The sequence below is a fragment of the Hylobates moloch genome, unplaced genomic scaffold, assembly GCF_009828535.3.
Source record: "Hylobates moloch isolate HMO894 unplaced genomic scaffold, HMol_V3 SCAFFOLD_18, whole genome shotgun sequence".
NCBI classification, from domain to species: domain Eukaryota; kingdom Metazoa; phylum Chordata; class Mammalia; order Primates; family Hylobatidae; genus Hylobates; species Hylobates moloch.
In genome coordinates, this window is record NW_026652293.1 from 8,268,758 (window position 1) to 8,289,470 (window position 20,713).

The 20,713-nt window shown below is 55.6% G+C and overlaps 2 protein-coding genes across 4 annotated transcripts in view; both read right to left on the reverse strand.

Moving 5' to 3' along the window:
* The window catches only part of RHEX (regulator of hemoglobinization and erythroid cell expansion), a 919,952-nt gene that overhangs the window by 528,451 nt on the left and 370,788 nt on the right, over positions 1 to 20,713 (reverse strand). The window lies entirely within an intron of this gene.
* The window catches only part of CDK18 (cyclin dependent kinase 18), a 29,804-nt gene that overhangs the window by 3,314 nt on the left and 5,777 nt on the right, over positions 1 to 20,713 (reverse strand). For 2 of the 3 annotated variants that reach the window (XM_058430425.1, XM_058430426.1), the window contains 14 exons: positions 7,835 to 7,985; positions 7,414 to 7,646; positions 6,773 to 6,898; positions 5,934 to 5,990; positions 4,963 to 5,077; positions 4,681 to 4,775; positions 4,305 to 4,367; positions 3,217 to 3,340; positions 2,966 to 3,086; positions 2,048 to 2,145; positions 1,713 to 1,818; positions 1,578 to 1,620; positions 798 to 888; positions 442 to 519 (listed from right to left, as the gene is read on the reverse strand). In XM_058430425.1, coding sequence (XP_058286408.1) covers positions 442 to 519; positions 798 to 888; positions 1,578 to 1,620; positions 1,713 to 1,818; positions 2,048 to 2,145; positions 2,966 to 3,086; positions 3,217 to 3,340; positions 4,305 to 4,367; positions 4,681 to 4,775; positions 4,963 to 5,077; positions 5,934 to 5,990; positions 6,773 to 6,898; positions 7,414 to 7,646; positions 7,835 to 7,964 — 1,480 coding nt within the window. In that variant the 5' untranslated portion in view covers positions 7,965 to 7,985. The remainder of the gene's footprint in view (positions 1 to 441; positions 520 to 797; positions 889 to 1,577; positions 1,621 to 1,712; positions 1,819 to 2,047; positions 2,146 to 2,965; positions 3,087 to 3,216; positions 3,341 to 4,304; positions 4,368 to 4,680; positions 4,776 to 4,962; positions 5,078 to 5,933; positions 5,991 to 6,772; positions 6,899 to 7,413; positions 7,647 to 7,834; positions 7,986 to 20,713) is intronic. The other variant, XM_032136717.2, reaches the window with a different exon arrangement.

Consider the following 20,713-nt stretch of genomic DNA (forward strand, 5'->3'; position numbering starts at 1 on the left):
CCAGAGCCTCAGTTTCATTGACTATGAAATGGGGAATATTAATAGTACTAACTTCAAGGGGTGTTTTAAGGATTAAAAAGAGGATGCATGGAAAGCACTTGTCCATGTCCAAGGCCATTGACTGTTCTAGGAACAAAGTACCGTTCTCCCAGGATGGAATCTGCTCAGAGAGCTCAGGTTTGCAGAGAGAATGCACCAGAGACAGCATGCCTCTTTGCCAGGGCTACTGTCAAATGCAATGTCCTGTCTGGGGTGGAGGGTTGAGGAGGGAAGAGCTGGACGAGGAAGTCTAGGCAGGAGAAACCAAGCCCTTCTCTGCTCCCCAAAGACTCCAATGGGAAGCCAGTGGTGGGGGGACCATGGGAGTCCCCACTGGGGAGCGGTAGCCTGCTCTGGCTTCCACTAACAAGGGGAGGGGTCCAGGAGAGCACAAGCCCCTACCTGGCTGCTGGAAGGCCAAGCCTCGGTAGCCTGGGTCCTTCTGGAGCTGGATCTCCTTCAGGGAGAAGATGGAGGCAGCTGGGGGAGAGAAGGGCATAGTCTAGAGAGGGCTGGGTGGAGCTGGCCTCCAGTGAGGACTGGCCCAGAAGGACCAACTGAGCCCTCGAGGCAGCATCTCATTTCCACTGTTTGCCCCCTCAATTCGGAATGAGAACCCCAGCAGGGAAGGCAAGGTGCCCAGGGTTGCTCGGCTGGGCCTGGGGCCTCTGGCCTCTTTGTTCTGGTTCTTCTGCCCACACTCACCAGCCCCTTTCCTTGGTTCTGGGTGGCCCTGCTCCCGGCCCCCCCGTACTTACTGTCTTCAAGCTGGTGCACACGCTGTCCCAGAGACCGGAAGTAGGGGTGACTCAGGGCAGCCTCTGCTGACATGCGACTCTTGGATTCATACTGAAAGGCACAGGGTGGGGCTATTGGGCCCTGGCTGGGGGGCTGCAAACCCTCTGGGCAGCAGGACTCCAGTGCTGGTTAGAGCACCAAGGTGGGTGGGGCTTGAGGCTAACAGGAGAAGCCCCAGGTCAACCTCCAGCCCCTACCACAAACCCAGCCTCAGGCCATCTCAAGACTCAAGGGAAGGCTCCCCGGTCTCCAGCCACCAGGAAAAACCAGAAATGAAACTTTAGGAGAGTGACCTTCTCTTGGGATAGAAATACAGATGCAAACCAACCATGATCAGAAGGAGAACATCCGTAATAGGAAGCGTAGTGACGGTAACGACCCTTCATCGTGTGCCTTATAAGACAGGCACCACACTGTGTGTCCCGTCATCTCAACGTATCCTCACGGCCAGCTTATAACTTTGCAGCTGAGGAAACTGAGGCATGGGGGAGCTCTGTAACTTGCCCAGAGCTACACAGTTACAGCTAAGTAACGGGTTTGGGCTCGCCGTGCACAGACTCCAGAGGATGTGTACAGAGGCCAGCGCTCCCTTTGGCCTTGGGGGTGGAGAGTACAGGGGAGATGTTTCAAAGACGTGTGAGCACACGAGCCACAGAAGTTGGGGCGTAGGCCCGGCATGGGGCACGGGGACTTCGGCTCTTTGGCTGCCTCTCCCTGGGCCCCGCCAGGAGGACACTCACCAGGAGCAGGCTGCTCAGGAGGTGGATGCCATCCGTATCCAACCTGCAAGGAGAAGGCGCGGACACAGGCTGTGCCTGAGCGGGGATGGGAGAGCCAGGGCCACGGCAGGAGGGCGGCGCGGGCGCAGGGGCTACCTGGGCGCGTGGTTGATGAGCGGCTGCGGGAGGTAGCGGGGGAAGCTGTAGGTGCGGAACTCGGAGAAGGCGGTCACGCCGGGCCACGTCTCTTCTGTGGGGGTCCCTGGGGAGACGAGAGAGGGTGGGGAGAGCCTGCGTGAAGCCCAGGGCCAAGGCCGACTTGAAAGGGATGCAACGTAGGAGGTGGGAGCAAAGATGGCCGAGGCCACAGGGGGGTCCCCGCCCCGGAGAGAATCGGCCGAGCCGCTCCTTCCCGTCCCGCCCCGCGCCTGGGCTGGACGGAGTTCCGGCGCCCCCTGGTGGTGAGAGGGACGGAGCAGCGGGAGACTGACCGAGGAGGCGGAAGATGAGGTGCAGCTCCTCCTTGACTGTGGAGCCCGGGAAGAGGGGCCTCCCTGTGGCCATCTCGTAGTGGATGCAGCCCACGCCCCTGCGGGGAGCAAGGGGCAGGGGCGGCATCAGGCAGGGGCGGCCGCCCTTCCTAGGGCTGCTCCACCAGGGCACCAAAGACGACCTGCCACAGGCGGCTGCAGGGGTCATGGCTCTGGCGGCGGCGGAGTGGCCCAGGGCAGTGGTGGAGGCTCCTAGAACTACCCAGCCCCCACTACAGCCCCTCTCTGGGGGCTTCCCTGGGCTCGGGAAAGCTGCGACCTCTCCCCTTTCACTCTGTGAGGTTTGGGTCTGTGCAGCCATCGCCCATGTGGCAATTCTCTCAGCAGTGTTGTCTCAAACTCTCTCCACTGTGTGCCCCACTGGAAGAGAGAGGTACATAAATCCATTCTCCTGGGGAACCTTGGGGCGGAGTCACAGCAGCCATTCATCACCACTGGCAACTTGGCTTGCAATTTGGGCTGATTTTTCATTTTACACCAAATCATACGCTTGTTCATTTTAACATAAAAATAGTACTTCTCTTTCAAAATTTTCACTGGGACTGATGCTTGGGGAAGATTCATCGTATTTACTATAGGGGCCCTCTTGGACCCTCTGGGTCTCTGGTAACCCCCGCACAGGCCTCTGGGAGAGGATTTCAAATGCACAGGCTTGGGGGGTCTATTTAAGCCAGGGAAACCCTAACCTATTATATTTCAGACTTAATTTTTTAACATCCAGTTCAGCAGGATGTCACATGGCTTTTAGGCAAAGGAAGTTAGGTAGTTCTTCCCCGAGGCCCTTGGGGCCGCAAAAGAGAGTCTGGAGGTGTGGCCAGGCCTGTCCTCCCCTCCTCCGTCCCCACAGTGCTCACTCACCACATATCAATGGGGGTGGAGTACTCTGTGGATCCCAGCAGCACATCGGGGGGCCTGTACCACAGGGTCACCACCTCATTGGAGTAGGTCTTTGTGGGCACTGACTTGGCCCTGGCCAGTCCTGGGGGCAGACATGTCGCTGGACCTCTGTCCACAGGTGCTGCGGGGTTGACTGCTATGCCCTCCCCCACTGCACCCACACCCTGAGGCACCCCAGTAGCGTCAGAGCCCCACCCTAGCCCCAGCCTCACCGAAGTCGGCCAGCTTCAGCTCTCCCCTCTCATTAATGAGCAGGTTCTGGGGTTTCAGGTCCCGGTGCAGGATCTTGCGGTGGTGACAGTAGGCGAGGCCCCGGAGCAGCTGGAACATGAAAATCTGGGGGAGGGGGAAGAGAAATGTGGGGTGGAAGGTGGCCCTGAGCCTCTGCTCCAAGGCTGGGATGGGGGTGGGGGCAGGGGCTTGGCAGTGAGGTCAGCACAAGCCCCTCATTCTCCTGCCCACCCTGCAGCCCCCATCCTGGACCCCATCCTGGACCCCACCCACACCAGGGAATCCCATCCAGACGGGAGGACGCCAGGGGTGCAGAGGAGGCAGTTAGTGTGGGGGAGGCCAGAGATGTCTCAGTCAGGAGCACGGGGGTCAGGATGCCCGCCTATGTGGAGACATATGTGCTTGATCCTTTTTTTTTTTTTTCTTTTAGAGACAGGGTTTTACTCTGTCACCCAGCTGGAGTGCAGTGGTGTGATCATGGCTCACTGCAGCCTCAACCTTCCGGGTTCAAGTGGCCCTCCTGCCTCAGCCTCTCAAGCAGCTGGGACTATGGGTGCACGCTACTGTGCCCAGCTAATTTTTCAATTTCTAGTAGAGATGAGGTCTTGCCATGTTGCCCAGGCTGGTCTCAAACTCCTGGGCTCAAGCCATCTTCCTGCCTTGGCCTCCCAGTGCTGGGATTACAGGCGTGGGCCAGCATGCCCAGCCTTGATTCTTTAGCAAACACCAGGACAGGTCATTCATAATCCCAAGCTTCCCCAGAAGCCTCCCTGCATTTTGGCAGGTAGCTCACACTCCCATTTGACAGACGGGGAAACTGATGTTCAGAGTTGGGAGTGGGTTTTATACCAACAGCTAGACAGTGGCAGAGATTGTGTGTCTGTTCCTGGGGTAAAGTGCTCAACCCAGTTCCTGGACTCGTTGATGGCATTGCCCTCTCCCTCTTTCCTACGTGGGAAAGTCTGAGCCACCTCAGCAGCCGGATCCCTGGTGGTGAGAGTGGGTCCCTGCACTGGGCTTCCGGACAGGTGGCTGCCAAGATGGGGGGACCCTGCCCCCGAGGCCTCACCTTGACGTTGTGCATGCTCATGAGGTTCCCACAGTGGTCCAGATACTGCTTCAGGTCACTGTCCTGGAATACAGAGCATGGCTCAGTCCTGCCCCACAGTGACCCCTGGCCAGACGCCCAGACACAGGCTGAGGAGAGGAAGCCCCTCCCTGGGAAGGGCCCACGCCCACTAGTGGGACAGGTCCCTGGCTCGAGCCACCCCTAAGCCTGAGCTCTTGGCCCACTCCTGCACGGGAGCATCTGAGAATCTGATTCCAGAACAAGGCCTGGATCACCCTCATCCCACCACTCCCACTCCTTCAGCTTCCCACTCCCCTACCCACACCCTGTTTCCACCACAAGAGGGAGAGGCGACCAGCCCCAGCCCGACTCTCACCAGGTACTCAAACACCAGGGTGAGGGACCGATCTGTGTGGATAAGGTCGTGCAGGGTCACAATATTGGCGTGCTTCAGGTTCTTCAGCAGAGACACTGTGGGGAGACAGGTCCACCTGGGTCCCTAGGACCCCATGTGTCCCCATACCCTCTTTTCTTGGGGTCAGCGCCAGGAGTCCCACTCCAGCAATGACCCTCCACCCCCAGCTCCCACAGGGGCGCAAGCTGGTGAACCCCTCCTCCCGAAGCCCCTAGGGGAGTGTGGGAGCCTAGGATGCTGTACCCTCTCGGATGGCAGTGCAGGGCGCTCCCTCCTCATGCTCCAGCCGGATCTCTTTCAGGGCCACGAGGTTCTCCGTCAGTTTGCTGCGCCCTTTGAAGACTGTGGCATAGGTGCCCTGGGATGGAGGGCCGCAGAGGCCCCAGGCACATTCAGATGCTGCTGGCCTCTGTCCAGTGCCTCCCCATTTGTGTCTCTGCCTGGGCTATGACTGGGGCCTGAGTGCCCTTCCTCCCTTTACTGACATGCTGTTTCCTCCAAAGCCTAATTCCTCCAGGAAGCGTCCCTAATGACTCCCCAGTCGAAGTGAATCCGTCCTTCCTCTAAGCCCCAGCATGCCGTGTGCCCCTCTATGATAACAGCAGGTTTTTTCTTCCTTATATGATGCTGATGTTTACACAGAGGTCACCTCTTTGGGCTCCTGGAGGGAAAGGGCTGTGTGTTCCCCCTCTCTATAAACCTTCACCCACCCCAGGCCTCTGCACAGTGTCAACAGAAATAGCTAAGTGACACAGCACTTCCTACGTGCCAGGCATTGTCTGTGTGCCGTACATAAGCTGATTACAGTAACCTGCCCAATCCTCACAATAACCCTATGTGATAGGACAATTACTATCTCATTGGACAGAGGAAGAAACTGAGGCACACAGAGAGGTCATATAACTCACCAAAGGTCACAGAGCTAGTAAATGGTGGAGCTAGGTTTTGAACCCAGGCAAGAAGGACTTGCAAAAAAAAAAAAAGACCAGATTCTGCCCAGGGCCATGGCTACTCTATCCTCACGCCCTCCTTCAGGATCTGAGCCCACTTCAACCCCTGCCAAAGGCTGGGCCAGAGTGCACGGCCAAGACTGTGTACCTCTGTGGGGCAGGGGCCACAAGAGGGCCAACCAGAGAGGGCCAACCAGGGAGGTCTGCCCCTCCTCCAAGCCATCCTGCCTGGCTATTCGGAGAAGATCAAACCCAGCGTCTTACCTCTCCCAGTTTGTCCAGTTTCACGTATGTTTCCAGCTTCCCAAAGCCAATGTCTGACTGAGAGGGAGAGACATAGAATGCCATGAGCTTGAAGCCCTTAGCAGCTCCACAGACATGACACCTCCCCCAACTCCAGCCTCTGGGAGGGAAGGGATGAGACCCCGTGGTGGAAGGGGCTCCTTTTCCCTTTATCCCTGTGATAAAGGACAGAGCTCATGAAAATGTGAGTTTCTTCCTCCCAGGACAGCCAAGAGTGTAGAGCCCAGAGCTGTGGCAGCTGGGATTGTTGCACATCTTGGCTACCTGTGTCTTCGACTGAGACCACGAGCTCCTCCAGAGTGAATGCTGCCTTTTTCCCCATTGTACCTTGAGTGTCCAGTTTAGAATCCACCTCTATGACTGTGTCTCTCATCAGTGCACTTCTAGCTCAGGTGTATCCAACCCTTAACAAGACGGATTCCTGGACCTCCTAGCTGGAGAGGCTGATTCTATAGGTATCTGGAGGTAGAGTCTGTGTTTTGTAGGATGTCCCAAACAGCTCTGATAGGCAGTTAGGACTGGAAGGCACATGCCAGCTGGCCTATTGATCTTAACCATGTGGAGACTGTGGGACCCAGTGTGGGCTTAGAGTCCCGTTCCAGCCCAAGTGAGACCCATCTAGGAAATGGATGTTGATGTAGGGGGACGATCTAGTTGAATGCACTCAAGCCAGCAGGTGGCGCTAGAGGCCTGAGAATCTTCCTGGAAATCCCATATAGGCCTCAGCTGGGACTGATAATGCCCATGCTGGGGAGGGCATATCACCCCACCTTTCGTCCTCTGACTCTCTTGGGACTCACCAGGGAGGCCCGGCGGGACATGCGGCTGAGCGGCTTGGGCAGATCTGGGCTCTCCATCTGTAGCTTCTGTAGGAATTCCTGGGGCAGGCGGATATCCATGGGCAGAGAGAGCCTCTTGCTGACGTCCTGTGGGGACAGGGATGAGATGGGGACACCACTGTTGGCTTCAGGGTAGCTAGGGCTGTGGGGCCCCAGACTCTCACTCTGGACCTAGCGTTCCCTGCAGAACAATCATTCAGAGCCCAATCACAGGCTGTGACCCCAGGCTCACAGCTGCTCCCAGTGTGTGCTCAAGACATACACGTGAACACCCAGGGCTGCTGTGTGACCTTAGCACAGCCAGGTCACTCTCTGTCTCTCCGGGCCACAGCATCACCATCTGTGCAACATCAATCTCATGCCCTACAGGCACCGATCCTGTAAGTATATTTTTTCATATACTTGGGCATATGTGTGTGGATCAAATAGTCAAATTGTCTAGCCCTTGCTAAATTCAGGAATGTTCCAAGCACTTGGCATAGATAAACCCATTTAATCCATGATGACCATTTTAAAGACAAGGAGACCATGGTGCACAGAAGTTTAGTAACTTGCTCAAAGTCACAGAGCTAATGAATGGCAGAGCTGGAATTTGAACTCACAAAGTCTGGCTGTAAGGCAGCTGCCCTCCTGTGCACACCCCTGTGCGTGCATCCTGCCACCTTCCGGGGCAGAGCTCCAGAGGCCCTCACCTCCATGGAGAAGCGGCGCTGGTTCTGCCGCCGCTGGAACTGCACGCCAGGGGACAGCTGCCCCGGCTCCTCCCCGCTGTCTGTTGGGGAGAAGGTGCTGCACTCCTGCGGGGAGTCTCTGCCAAGAGGACCGAGCTGCAAGTCTAAGAGGGACAGGCGTCAGCTCCCCTCCATGCCTCTCTGCCCTGAGGGAGAGAAGGGTAGCCCCCCTCCCTCGGCGCTGTGCTCCTCCCCTAAGGCCAGTGGGGAAGGGGTGGGCAGGGAGGGGAAGGAGGTGCCTGGGGAGTGTCTGGTAGGTGGGAGAGGTGCTGGGTGGTCCCAGACCTCTCACCCTCATTCCGCCGGTTGTGGAGCTGGTTGAATTGTTCCGTGAATTCAGCCAAGGATTCTTCAATGGTCTCAGTGCGGGGCACTGACAGGGAGAAACGGCGCTTAAAGTTCTTCATCTTGTTCATGATCATGAGGGACTGGGCAGCCGGGTCCTGAGATGGGAGGTGTGAGAACAGCAGTTGAAAAGAACAAGGCAACCAGTCCAGGTCTCTGCCCACTGGGAATTCAGCTCTCTCTTCCCATCAAGCTCTGTTGCCCTGTATGCCACAATCACTGGGAGCCACTGGGAGGGTTGTGTCTTCTGCAAAGTTTGACCCCTCTGAGGGTGGGTGTTCACCCTCTTCTTCCCAGTCACCCTCTTCCTCCCAGTGACTCTCAGCACTGCCTCCCCTCCCCACCGTCCACCCCGCCATACCCCGTGCAGTTCTCTATGGACCACCTAGTCCAGCAAAGTATTGGTCATAATAGCGGGCATGATGTGCAAAGAGGATCCTGAAGGCCCCCTAGACCTGAGCCCTTTAGCTGCTGGGGGTCTAGAGAGTTCTGGGGGAAGGGCTGGGGTGGCAGGGAGGGTGCCAGAACTGGGCAGTCCTTGGGCCAGCAGAAATTTACCAACTTGTGTCCAAGGGCTTGAATGTGTCAACAGCCAACAAATCTTACTGACCAAGGCCCATAAACTGAATGTCAGCTTGGCCAACACCCTTGGGACATGATTGGGTCCAAACCTCATTTCACCTCCGATACCGACACCTGAAGATCCCTGCTCTGACGTGCCCCAGGAGGCAAGAGGGGAAAAGGAGGAGGAAGGGAAGAGTGCATCAGAGCTGGCCAGCTGCATCTCCTCTCCAGCTGAAACACGGGAGGTCAGGAGCAGTGGAAGGTCTCAGGGGAAACACGGAAGCTTGCCAGAAATAGAGTCGAGCCCTAGGGAAGATGAGGCCTGATCCCTGCTGGCCTCTTCCCATGCCAGAGCCCTCCAAGCAGGCAGGGTATCCCCTACCGAAAACACCATGGAGGAGTGGGGTGAGCTGCTTTGCCCACCCCCACTGTCCTGTCCCCAACCATGAAAGCTTTCTTCTTCAGGCTCCCCAGCTCCTCATGCCCTCTGAACTAGAGGACGCCCTGCTGGCCACCCAATGAGACCCATGCAACTGCTTCTTCCTGCAGACCCTCCCTTCTCCCTCCTGCCCTGAAAACCCACAGCAGTGCTGTCCCACCTCCCCTCCACTTCCCTTCATGGTTTCCTACACGCTCAGTGCAGCCGCCCTCTCATCCTGCTCTGCACACACTGCCCTTGAGGCCTCACAAGGGCTTCCACCCATGCTGGCAAGAAGGCACCAGGGGGTGAGCCCCGTGATGGGCCGCCCTGCACCCGCTCCCAGCTGTTAGCCATGCACCAGGCACAGCCCACTCCTGGAGGATGCTCTCAGCCCTGCCACTGGCCAGCACCTAGTTGCCAAGGTGACCAGGCCCTTCCCGAATCCTCCTGGTTTAAGGGATTATGGGTCAGTAACATGTTGGCTTTGCTTAATGGTCACATCCTTCTGTCCTCAGCCAGCCTGGAAAGGGTCCTCTGTCTGGCAGCGCCTGCTCCTGGCTGCCCCCGAACACAGCTCAGTGGTGGCCCTCCAGCCACCCTGATCCCCATGGCTGGGTATGAACAGGTTCTCCTTCATTCCTTCAGGGGGCTGGCACCTTTCAGAGTGGAGGCCTCCGGTCTGCAGTGCTAGGCAGGCCCATCTCTGTCAGTGGGCCCTGAAGTCTCACTCAGTTCCACTCAACAAACGAACTGGTCAGGCATGGTGGCTCATGCCTGTAATTCCAGCACTTTGGGAGGCTGAGGCAGGTGGATAACTTGAGGTCAGGAGTTCGAGACCAGCCTGGCCAACATGGCAAAACCCTGTCTCTACTAAAAATACAAAAAAATTAGCTGGGCATGGTGGTACGCACCTGTGATCCCAGTTACTTGGGAGGCTGAGGCAGGAGAATCGCTTGAACCCTGGAGGTGGAGGTTGCAGTGAGTGGAGATTGCGCCACTGCACTCCAGCCTGGGCGACAGAGCAAGACTCTGTCTTAAAAAACAAACAAATAAACAAACAAACAAACAAACAACTGAGCACCTACTATGCGCCAGCATTGTGCCAGGCATGAGGGTTTCAGAGGCAAGTAAAGGGTGGTCCCTATTCTCAAGGAACTCAGGGGCTGGTGATGCCTCCTTTGATGAGAAGGTAGCTGAAAGCGCTTCCTCTTTGGCTTCCTTGGCAGAGCCCACCAGCCTTGGACTTTCCTGACTCCCCATCCCTAAACTCCTTCCTGTCAGTCATCTTCAGCCACTCCTCCGTGGCTCTGTGCGATGTCTCAGGTCTGCTGTCTGCAGGACTCTTGCAGACAGGAAGCTTCCAGAGGGCAGCCACCACGCCTTACACTTGTGTATAGCATCCAGGCCACGGAGATCTAATCTGGAGGCTTCATGATGGTGGCAGGAGGTACGGGTCCCAATGACAAGAGGACCCAGACACACCTACCTGGTGACTCCCATTTCCTAGCAAGATAGGAGAGTGGAAATGGCCCCTTGTATAGATCAATTATTTTCTTTTTTTCTTTTTTTTTTTTTTTTTTTGAGATAGAGTCTCGCTGTGTCACCCAAGCTGGAGTGCAGTGGCGTGATCTCAGCTCACTGCAACCTCCGCCTTCTGGGCTCAAGTGATTCTCATGCCTCAGCCTCCCGAGTAGCTGGGATTACAGGCCCGCGCCACCACATCCGGCTAATTTTTGTGTTTTCAGTAGAGACAGGATTTCACCATGTTGGCCAGGCTGATCTCGAAGTCCTGACCTCAAGTGATCTGCCTGCCTCGGCCTCCCAAAGTGCTGGGATTACAGGCATGAGCCACAGCACTCAGCCAATTATTTTCAAAGATAGCTGAACATTAGAATCACCAGGGGAGCATTGTAAAAAAATTCAGATTCCTTACCCTGAAAAAAAATCTCAGGTCTCACCCTGAGATTCTGGAACTGAGGTTCTGAGAATGGTGCCTGGGAAAATGCATTTGAAAAAACATCTCCAAGGATGTACACCTGGAGCCGTGACCAGGAAACATCTAAGGTCCAGGTCGGGGACAATTATCTGCCCAGGCTTCCAGACCACCCTCCTGTGCTGAGGCGGGAGATCCTCAGAGCAGGGGAGGGAAGCAGGAGGCCCCCCACAGGACAGGAAGTCTCTCTGTCCTGGAAGCCGGTGCATCTGCACCACACCAACTAATGTCCCCAATGTCCCCGTGCTTTGTCATGGTTGTTCTCTGGGGGTGGGGAGAGGCAGGCGCTTGGCTCCCTGAGGTCTGAGCTCTGCCAGGAGGGAGACCAGCCACACCCCTTTCTAAAAACAGGGCTTCCCCATAAAACCGTCCTGCAGTCTGGGATTTATGGGATGGCATGTTGGATTTGCGGCTCAGGAATCTACAAGTAGCAGCCATAAATCTCACACCCTTGCTCTTGCTTGTAGGGTGAGGGGAGGGGAGCTCGGGAAGGAGGCCCCCCATTTCTGCAAGACAAAGGAGATTCAGCCCTGAGACACACCTGCTCTCCCCAAGGTTCAGTGAGGAGCAAGGAGCCACCAGCCTGTGCCTGGGGTGGGGAGGACAGTGGGGAAGGGAGCGGGAGGAAGGGTGAGGCCAGAGGCAGCTGACTGGAGCAGGAATGTGGGGCCAAGCAGTACAGGCGATGGGGACCAGCTGTTCTCCACCCGCAGGAGAGGAGCCCGAGAGGAAGTGGCTGTCACGGTAGCAGGAGGGATGGAGGTCAGATGTAGGATGGACTTCCTGATGGAAGGATGGAGGTCAGATGTAGGATGGACTTCCTGATGGTGACGGGAGCAGGCGGTGGGGGTGGTGACTACAGCAGAGTGGATTTCTCTCTCTGCTGGGGACAATCAGGGCATTGAACCCAGCAGGGTCTTGGGTGTGACAGGGCAGACTGGGCAGTGAATAGTCTGTTGTTCCCTAGGTCAAGACACAAGATGCCTCTGTCATTTTTCCCTTGGGAGAGTCAGCTCCTCAGATTTGGGGGTCGAGGGGGAAGGGAGACAGGAAAAAGGCCTGTCACCTTAGTGCTGTCTGCCCCTCACCCCCAAGTGGGGACAGAAGGGCTCAGTATGACCAGCCTGAGGCCAGCCCAGGGCCAGGCACAGCACAGCCTTTGTCCCCAGACCAAGGAGCCATCTGGGGCTGTCCCCGTGCAACTGGTGCCAGGGGAAGCGGGCGATGGGTGTCCAGGGATGCTGGCCCGGCAGTGGGGGGTGGAGGAAGTTGAAGGAGCAGAGTCCCACTGAGGAGCTGCAGGGTGGGCAGGCAGACCCCAGCCAGCCTCCCCTCCCACCTCCCTGCCCAGGTAAGTCATAAAGCTCTCAGCCCGCTCCAGGTGCTTCCTCCCAGGGACACAGCAGCCGGCCCAGAACTTCCTGCTGGTGCCAGAGCCACGGGTGGCACAGAAGGAGGAAGGAGGAGCCAGGCTGGGAGGAAAGCCAGCACTTGCCAGAGACCACTGTGCCCCCAGTGAGCAGGGCTGGCCTCCCAGAATGTTAGCAGGGGAAGACGCTCACACACCCTCCATCCCCATCCCTTGCCCAGTGAAGATGCTGAGCATCCAGGAGGGGGAATGGCTTGCTCAGAATCACGTAGCAGTTTCCTGGTTGTTGCCAAGTGCACAAACATGACCATATTGCTCCTTTCTTCTCCTACCTGGAGCCCTCCCCGCCCTTGCCCCTTCTCTGTGGCCTAGGCTTGACTGTTTTCTCCTACTCTGAACTGCATGCCAAACAAACCTAGTTTCAAACTCTGGTGCTACCACTAGCAGGCTGTGGAATTGCAATGACATGATAAAACCCCTCTCACCCCTGGCTCCATTCATTCATTCATTCATTCAACAATTATTGAACACCTGCTGCATGCCAGGCACTGTTGCAGACCCTGAGAATCCACAGATGAATGAAACAGACATTAATTCCTTTCCTAATACCTTCTAACAGGGGCAGGGGGGTGCAGACAATAAACAGAATGAATACACAGTATGATGGATGGTGACAAGCGCAATGATGGGAATTCATGCAGGAAACAGGGAAGGTGTGGGGAGTGCAGTTGCAAGTTTAAGTAGGGCGGTCAGGAAGGCCTCCCCGAGAAGCAGGTGACATCTCAGGAGAAATCCAGAGTAGGTGTAAGGTGAGGGGGTCAGTCATGCAGGGTCTGAGAGAAGCAGGTCAACAAGGGAACAGCAGGGGCAAAGGTCCTGAGGCAGAAGTGAGTCTGGTTCACTGCAGGACGATGATGTGGCTGGAGAAGATGCTGGATGGGAGTGCGGAGCAGCTGTGTTGGGCCTTGAGGGGTAAGGAGGGTTTGAACAGATGAGTGACATGATCACACTGAGGCTTTAACATGCTGCTATGTTGAGAACAGACAAGGGGAGCAAGGGGAGAGCAGGGAGCCCGGGCAGGAGGCTGCTGCTGAGGCCCAGGGGAGAGAGCTCAATGGTGGCTGGGACGAGCGGGAGGCAGTGGAGGTGGTGAGAAGTGGCTGGATTTGGGCTATATTTTGAAGGTGGAGCCAAAGAGCCCTGCAGATGGATTGTATGTTGTGGGTGAGAAAAGAGTCAAGCATGACTCTGCAGCAGGGTTTTGGCCAAGCAGCCGGAGTGGAGGGATGGAACAGTCACTGGAGGAGACAAGGCCTTCTGGGAGTAGGGTTTCAGTGGGAAGACCAGGAGTTGGATGTTGGGCAGGTGACGTTTTCAATGTACAGTGGTATCTGAGCGGACATACTGGGTGAGCCAACACAACACACCACTGGCACAGGGAAGATGTCCAGCGAAGCTTGGCTCTCCTCTCTCAAGCTCCTGCCCAGACAAAAAGAGTCCTCATATAAACTTCATCCAACATCCCTGCAGACTTCCTTATCGCAAGGTGCTTTCGGATCCCGGGATGGAAGAGGGCCAGGAGACAGGGAGCAGGATCATCTCTTGGCAGATGTGAGGGGGAGAAGGGCCAAAGAGGCAGTGTCCCCACTACTTAGACAACTGCAGGGCCACGCAGGGTGGGGCCCGTGCAAGGCAGGGAACCCCGGCTCCTGGCAGACAAGCCCCATCTTCTATCTTAGGAGGAAAGAAAGCTCCACAGAGCAGGCCAGGCCAGCCCCAGGGCCCCAGTGTCCAGACAAGGCAGATTCCCAGCCCACTGACTGCTGGGACAACCTGTGCCAGGCCCCAGACCTAATACCTGCCCTGGGGCTGGACCCCTGAGAGACCTTGACCTGGAGACCATGGAGGTGGAGAAGGAGGTTGACAGAGCATCCCAGGAATCTGGGATGCTGTAGACTGGAGGGCGGGAAAGTCAGCTTCACTTCTCAAGCTCCTGGGGCCAGGACTGGAGTCTTCTCTCAGCAAACCCCTTCAAGAAGCCTCTTTCCTTGAAGAAGCCCCTTCCTCTTGAACAAAGCCCCAATTCCCCAGCCTACACCCAAAGGCCCTTCAAGATCTGGGGCCCCTTCGTCTCTGGCTTTGCCCCTCTCCATTGCCCCTGCATGCTGTAGAAGTCTCTGGGGCCTTCAGGAGCTTCCTGGAACTCACCCCACCCCCCACCCCCAGGACCACCAGGTGCCCCTCCTTCAATGGGGTGTGACTTTTCACCTGTCTCACTCACCTGGAGCACGTTGGTCTCTATGCCTGGTGCTGGTGGCATACAGCAGTCATGTGTCTGCTTTACAGGCACATGTTAGATGCATCCCCAAGTCCCTCTTTTTGTTTTGTTTGCTTTTCCTTTCAATCTTGGTCTCTGTGGGCCCAGGGGCAGGGGTTGGGGGATGTAAGTTGTGGCTGCCCACTTTCTGAAGCCCAGAGGGTCTGCCCCTCAGTCACGAAGGCTGACCACCAGCCAGGATCCCTATGACACCCTGTCTCCCAGTCCCTGCCCCTGCCTCAGTCACTCAGCCACTTTGGTCCTTGGGTGAATTTCAACGAACCAGAGGCCATGGCTGACCAAGTTTGCAGACGTCATGAGCTAGGACCTCAGAGACATTCTCTCCTCCCAGGGAGAACTGCGCCTGCTGGGAGCCAGCAGATACCATCTCTTCCTTCATCCTCCAGCTGACCCTGTTCTGCACAGCTGGAGGCCTTAGTTTCCAGGAGCCTAGCACAAACCTCAGGGGAAGCCAGTCCCCGCTTAGCTGCCTGGAGCTGTGGTGGCGTCAGCAGCAGAAGCCTTGGGCCTCCTCACAACCTTGCCCTGCCCCAGCCTGGATGAGAGAGGCTGCAGGCCTGAAACCTTCAGAGTGGCCAGAAATGAGGATAGCCAGGCCTGCAGTCACCCTGCCAACAAACATGCTCTGGACAGCCCCGGAGCTCCAAGAGGATTCCCACAGCCTCTGTTTGGAATGCAGGAAGTAGGCGGGGAAGGCCTTCCCGGAGCAATTTGGGCAAACCTGTTGGATGTCTGCTCAGGAGGCAAAGTGACGATCAGGGTCGTCCTTGCTCCAGACGAATGCGCCATTGTCTCCTAGAGTCTCACTCCAACCAGAAATGTCCTGCAGTGAGGAACACAAGGTGTCTAGCCCTGCACTCCAAAAATCTCTGCAGTCTGGTGTCATGGAAGAAACCCCACTTAGTAGCTGTGACCTGAGAAAACACCCCATGCCTCGGTTTCCTTGCTGCTAACTGAGAATAATACTTGGCCTCCAATCCCACTGCCATCAGCGTCCTAGACTTGTCTTTCTCAGCTGCTTTCTAATGATGTCGCTTGCCCATTTAAAATCTTTCAAAGTGGCTGGGCGCGGTGGCTCACGTCTGTAATCCCAGCACTTTTGGAGATCAAGGCAGGTGGATCACCTGAGCATGGAAGTTCAAGACCAGACTGGCTAATATGGTGAAACCCTGTCTCAAAAATGAAAAAATCAGCTGCACATGGTGGCACATGCCTGTAATCCCAGCTACTTGGGAGGCTGAGGCAGGAGTATCGCTTGGACCCAGGAGGCGGAGTTTGCGGTGAGCCGAGATGGTGCCACTGCACTCCAGCCTGGGTGTTGCTGCGAGACTCCATCTCAAAAAAAAAAAAAAATCCTTCAAAGCTAACACTGCCTTCAGGAAAAAGTCCAAATTCCAGGGCCTGGCAGACCAGGCTTTTGGATCCCTGTCTTCTTGAGCCTCAGCTCTCACCCCTCCCCAGAAGGTCTGGTTTTATCAAATGTACCTGGCATTCCCAGAGCAAACTCCACTCACACCCCACGGCTTTGCAATCATTTGGCCTGGGATGCCCTTCCTCAATTTTCCCCTAGGTAAAACCACTCCCAAACTCAACTCACGGCTCACTTCCCCTGGGAGGCTGTGCATGACCACACCTCCTTCCTCTAGGTAGAATGAGATGCTTCCTCCTTGTCCGTTCCAGAGCAGCCAGCACACACTCATAACTAGACTGTGAGATCCTTCAGGACAAGAATGGGGCCTTAACATTTTTGTTTCCCTGGTGTCTTACACAGAGTAAGGAGCCCACCCGGTACTCAGCATTTGTGGAATGAATGAACAAGTGACTGAACGAGGCCATGGAGCCACTGTTTCATGATGACTTGTTTAAGCCTCTTTCCTCTACAGACATAGAAACATTAGATCCCTCAAAGACAAAGACCGTATCTTAGTCACCTTTAAGATCCAGGACACACTGCCACGTGCAATAAATGTTGGTGCCCTTCCTTCCACTTTCAGGCAGGCCAGGGACCTGTTTCTAGGTGTATCTTCTCATTAGGCCAGCTCCTGTCCTAGTTAGACTTGAGCATGACTGGGGTGGGCCTGGCCTTGTCCTCTTTCTGGGCACACTAGAGTAAGCCTAGATTGTTCAGTCACCCAGCCCCAGACTCCCCCGGGCATGCTTCCTCCTCAGTTCTCTTGGGTCTCAGAGGGAACAGGAATATAGGGATTGGTACCCAAGCAGATGGATGGGGGACTAGGGAGAAACCAGCAACGTGCTACTCATCCTGCCATGCAGACCTCTGCATCTCCTCTAGCCCGAAACTCCACTGTCCCCAGCCAGGTGATGGTCCCTCTTCTGTGCTCCCACAGCTTTCTGACGTCCCAAGGCAGGGCACTTGGCTCCCTGTCCTGTAACTGTTTACTTGTCATTTCCCTAGTTTGTCTGTGAGCTTTTTAAGGGCAAGCACTGTGGCGTGACTTGTCATTGCACCCCCAGAGCCTGACCCAAGGCCTAAGACAAAGTGAGCCCTCAAACGACCAGCAAATGATATATGAAAGCTGGACTCGAGGCCTCAGCTGAAACCTGACCCTCTTCCTCTAGCCAGCATGTGGCCCAACAGCAGTGGGAGATGGGCTGGGGCAGTGGGGGCAGTGTCCTGCCCAGCAATGACTCCCCCAGTGAGGTCTGTGGAGGTTTTTGGGCTGGAGGCACCATCCTACAGTGAGGGGTGGACTGGAATGAGAAAAACCCGGAGGAATGAGAAGTTCCTCCTGCAACATGCATTGAGCTAGGGCCTCCAGGGCTGTGAGAAAGGGGTTCAGAGGGGCCTGTGGCCCTCTTCCTGGCTGTATCACTCAGGGAAGATTCGCAGAGCCTTTCAGGGCAGGTGCACTACTCAGGCTCAGATGTTGCCTTTGACCCCTACAGATGACCCTTTCTGACCCCACAGGACCTCCCATCTAGCCCCTCTGTGTGGCTCCACTTCAGTCCTACTGATGTCCACCCTGCTGCTGTCTGGCTTCCTGAGGCTCAAGGAATAGAGGTGCATATTGCATCTTCTGGTATTTTCCTTTTGACCCTTTTTGGGGGCCCAGCTAAAGCTGGTCTGCACTCTCTGAGGAGGCTCAGGATGTCCAAGTGATAAGATGGGACAAGGAGCCCTTCTGTCAGTTCTGGTCCTGGGTGTACAGAACATCCCAGATCAGAGACCAGAACAAGGGGCAAGGGCCGGGATAGGCCTGGCCTGGGTCTCCCACATCCTCCTGCCTCCAGGGAAAGCCCGCCTTACTCTCCCAGCCAGAGGAGCCCTCTCTGCTCCTTTTATCAGCCCTCTTTAAAGACCCTCAAGGAAAGTCCTTCCCCAACTGTCCTGTGTTTTTGAGATCCCAAAGTCTGGAACCTTTCCTTAGGTCTTCCTTAAATCCCAGAGGAAACAGCTTGTTTCCTCTCCATTTGCTCTGGCACAGAAACTGGCGCCTACCGTCTTTTATACAATAAATTGGAGAAGAAGTGAAGAGTGTCAAGTTCACCCACACAGTAGCCCTCTCTCAGCCAGATATCCAGTGTCCAGCTCTCCTGCTGGCCTGTCATGGGACCTTCAGTCCTGTCTCTGGGTTTCTCTCCATGCCCAACTTTGGCAACAGAACTGCAGGGGCCTTTGAGCCTGGCATCCCTGGGGACCTCTCAGTCTCATGAGGAGGGAGGGAATGGGGAGGATTTCCCAGCATCTCTAAACCATATTCCTATTTATACTCCACCCCCACCAGCCGGCCCACGCCGCCCAGTGCCCACATTCTGACAAGAACCCCTGGCTGGTCGTCTCCAACTTTCCTCATTCCAATCTGAGAGACTAGCTTAAAAAAAGCAGCTTCATGTCACCACCAAAAACTCCACTGGGCTCCTCTGACCAGCTCCCAGCTTCTGGTCACTTGGATTGCCCCGCCTCTCCCTCCTCACACTTCACATGGCCTCCCTCCCACCAGGCTGGGCCCAGGAGGCCCCTTGGCCTGCATGGCCTCCCCCAGGCCTCTGAACATCTCATAGTTGTTCAACTGTTCTCTAAATGTCTTTTATCGGTGTCACTCACTCACCAGGGTTCAGCCTCCTCAAAGTCACTCACTCATTTCACAAGCACCTGCTCAGCGCCAGGCACTGTCCTGGGCCCTGGGCCTCGGATCCCACTGCCCTGGCTGCCTGGTCTCCTCCTGCTTCTTCCTTCCTCCTGGGTCTGGTGGACTTACTTCCTCTACCTGTCCTTTGAATGTCAACACTCCCACAATTCTCTCTTTGGCCCTTTGCTCTTCCTCTCTGGGCATGCTTCCTGGGTGACCTCATCCCCTCCCGAAGTGGAAACCACCACCCGCGTGCTGATGACTCCAGATCTGTAGCCCTGGCCCCACCAAGCCCCTCAGCTCCAGATGCTTGGGTGCAGCTGCTTTCTGGGCACCCTGCCTGGGTGTCCCCCAAGGGTTCAGTTTGAGGTGTGTGTGTGTTTTCTTTTGGAGACAGAGTCACCCAGGCTGGAGTGCTGTGGCGTGATCTTGGCTCACTGCAACTTCTGCCTCCCGGGTTCAAGCAATTCTCCTGCCTCAGCCTCCCAAGTAGCTGGGACTACAAGCGCACGGCACCACACCCAGCTAATTTTTTGTATTTTAGTAGAGACGGGGTTTCACCATGTTACCCAGGCTGGTCTCAAACTCCTGAGCTCAGGTAATCCGTCCGCCTCGGCCTCCCAAAATGCTAGGATTATAGGTGTGAGCCACCGCACCTGGCCGAGATGTGTTTTTAAGTGAAGAGGACAGATGTGTACAGTTTGTAAAAGCTGTATGTATGCAGGATATACACATGTGTCACAGGCATGCACATATAAACACAGCACACTGTTAGATAACCCAGTAGGCGGTAAGTCAAAACACCAGCAGTAGTTATTCCTGGGTGGCAGAATTATGGGTGATTTTGATGTCTTCTTTTTGCTTATCTGCATCTTCTAATATTTCCATAATGAGCATTTATTGCTTACATAAGAAGAAAAGAGCAACACTTCTTTTTAAACGAAAATAAAGTACTTCTAGATTGAGACCCTGGAGCAGTTTAGTGCAAGGCCTGGAGAGAACTATGATTATCTTGAGCAGGGGTCAGCAAACCTTTTCTGTAAGAGGCCAGACAGCCACTATTTTAGGCTTTGTGGGCCATCGTCTCTGTTGCAACTCTGCAACTCTGCCTTTGTAGCACAAAAGCACCCACAAGCAAGATGTAAATGAATGAGTTTGGCCTCGCACCAGTAAAACTTTACTAGGAACACTAACATTTGAATTTTATAAAATTTTTAAGGGTCACAAAACTTTTCTTCTTTTGACTTTTTACCGACCACTTAAAAATGTAAAAATCATTCTTAGCTCACAGGCCATACAAAAACAGGCAGGACTTGGCCAAGAGCCATGGTTTGCCAACCCCTAGCCCTGAGCATCCAGTGCCTACGTAGTGTTTGAATCTAGCATCCATTTCTTTGCGAGGTACTTGTTCTCCTCCTAATTGACAGGGCTGAGGCATTCCAGGATTTCCTTGCCCATCTCAGCATGGCAGGGACCAGGTACCCAGACGTCAGCTACAGTTTGGAGGAACAGGAGGCTGAGCCCCTCTTGGGACCCCAGCACACAGCTCGCCTTGTTAGCAGGACTGGCAAAAGTCGGAGCCTCAGACCAGCAGCCTTGGAGGGGGCTTTGGAAATCCTCTGGTCTGCACCCTCATGTTTCAGGCAAAGAAGGCAAGACTCAGAAAGGTGAGCATCTGCCCGAGGCCACTGAGGGTGACAGGGCAGAGCTGGGACCACACTGTGAGCTTCTGGCTTTGTGCAGGGTTGGAAGGGACTGCATGGGTCTGCGTAGAGATGGCACTGCCTTTATTGGTCACCACAGCCAAGAAAGTCGCAGCCTCCCCAAGGGCCACCTTCCTTGGGGAAGGAGCCATGCCAAGTTTGGCACCCACACAGAACATGGCACCCAGCCCAGCCACAGCAGGGGGATGCTGCCAGCTGGGTTCCATGGCAGGATCAGGGAGGGGCTCTGTGACCCCTTTCCTGGGCTCATCCCATGCTGCAGGCAGAGTTGGGAGCCAGTGCTGCTTTGTCAAGAGTGATGCCCTCTAGCATAACACCTACCGCCC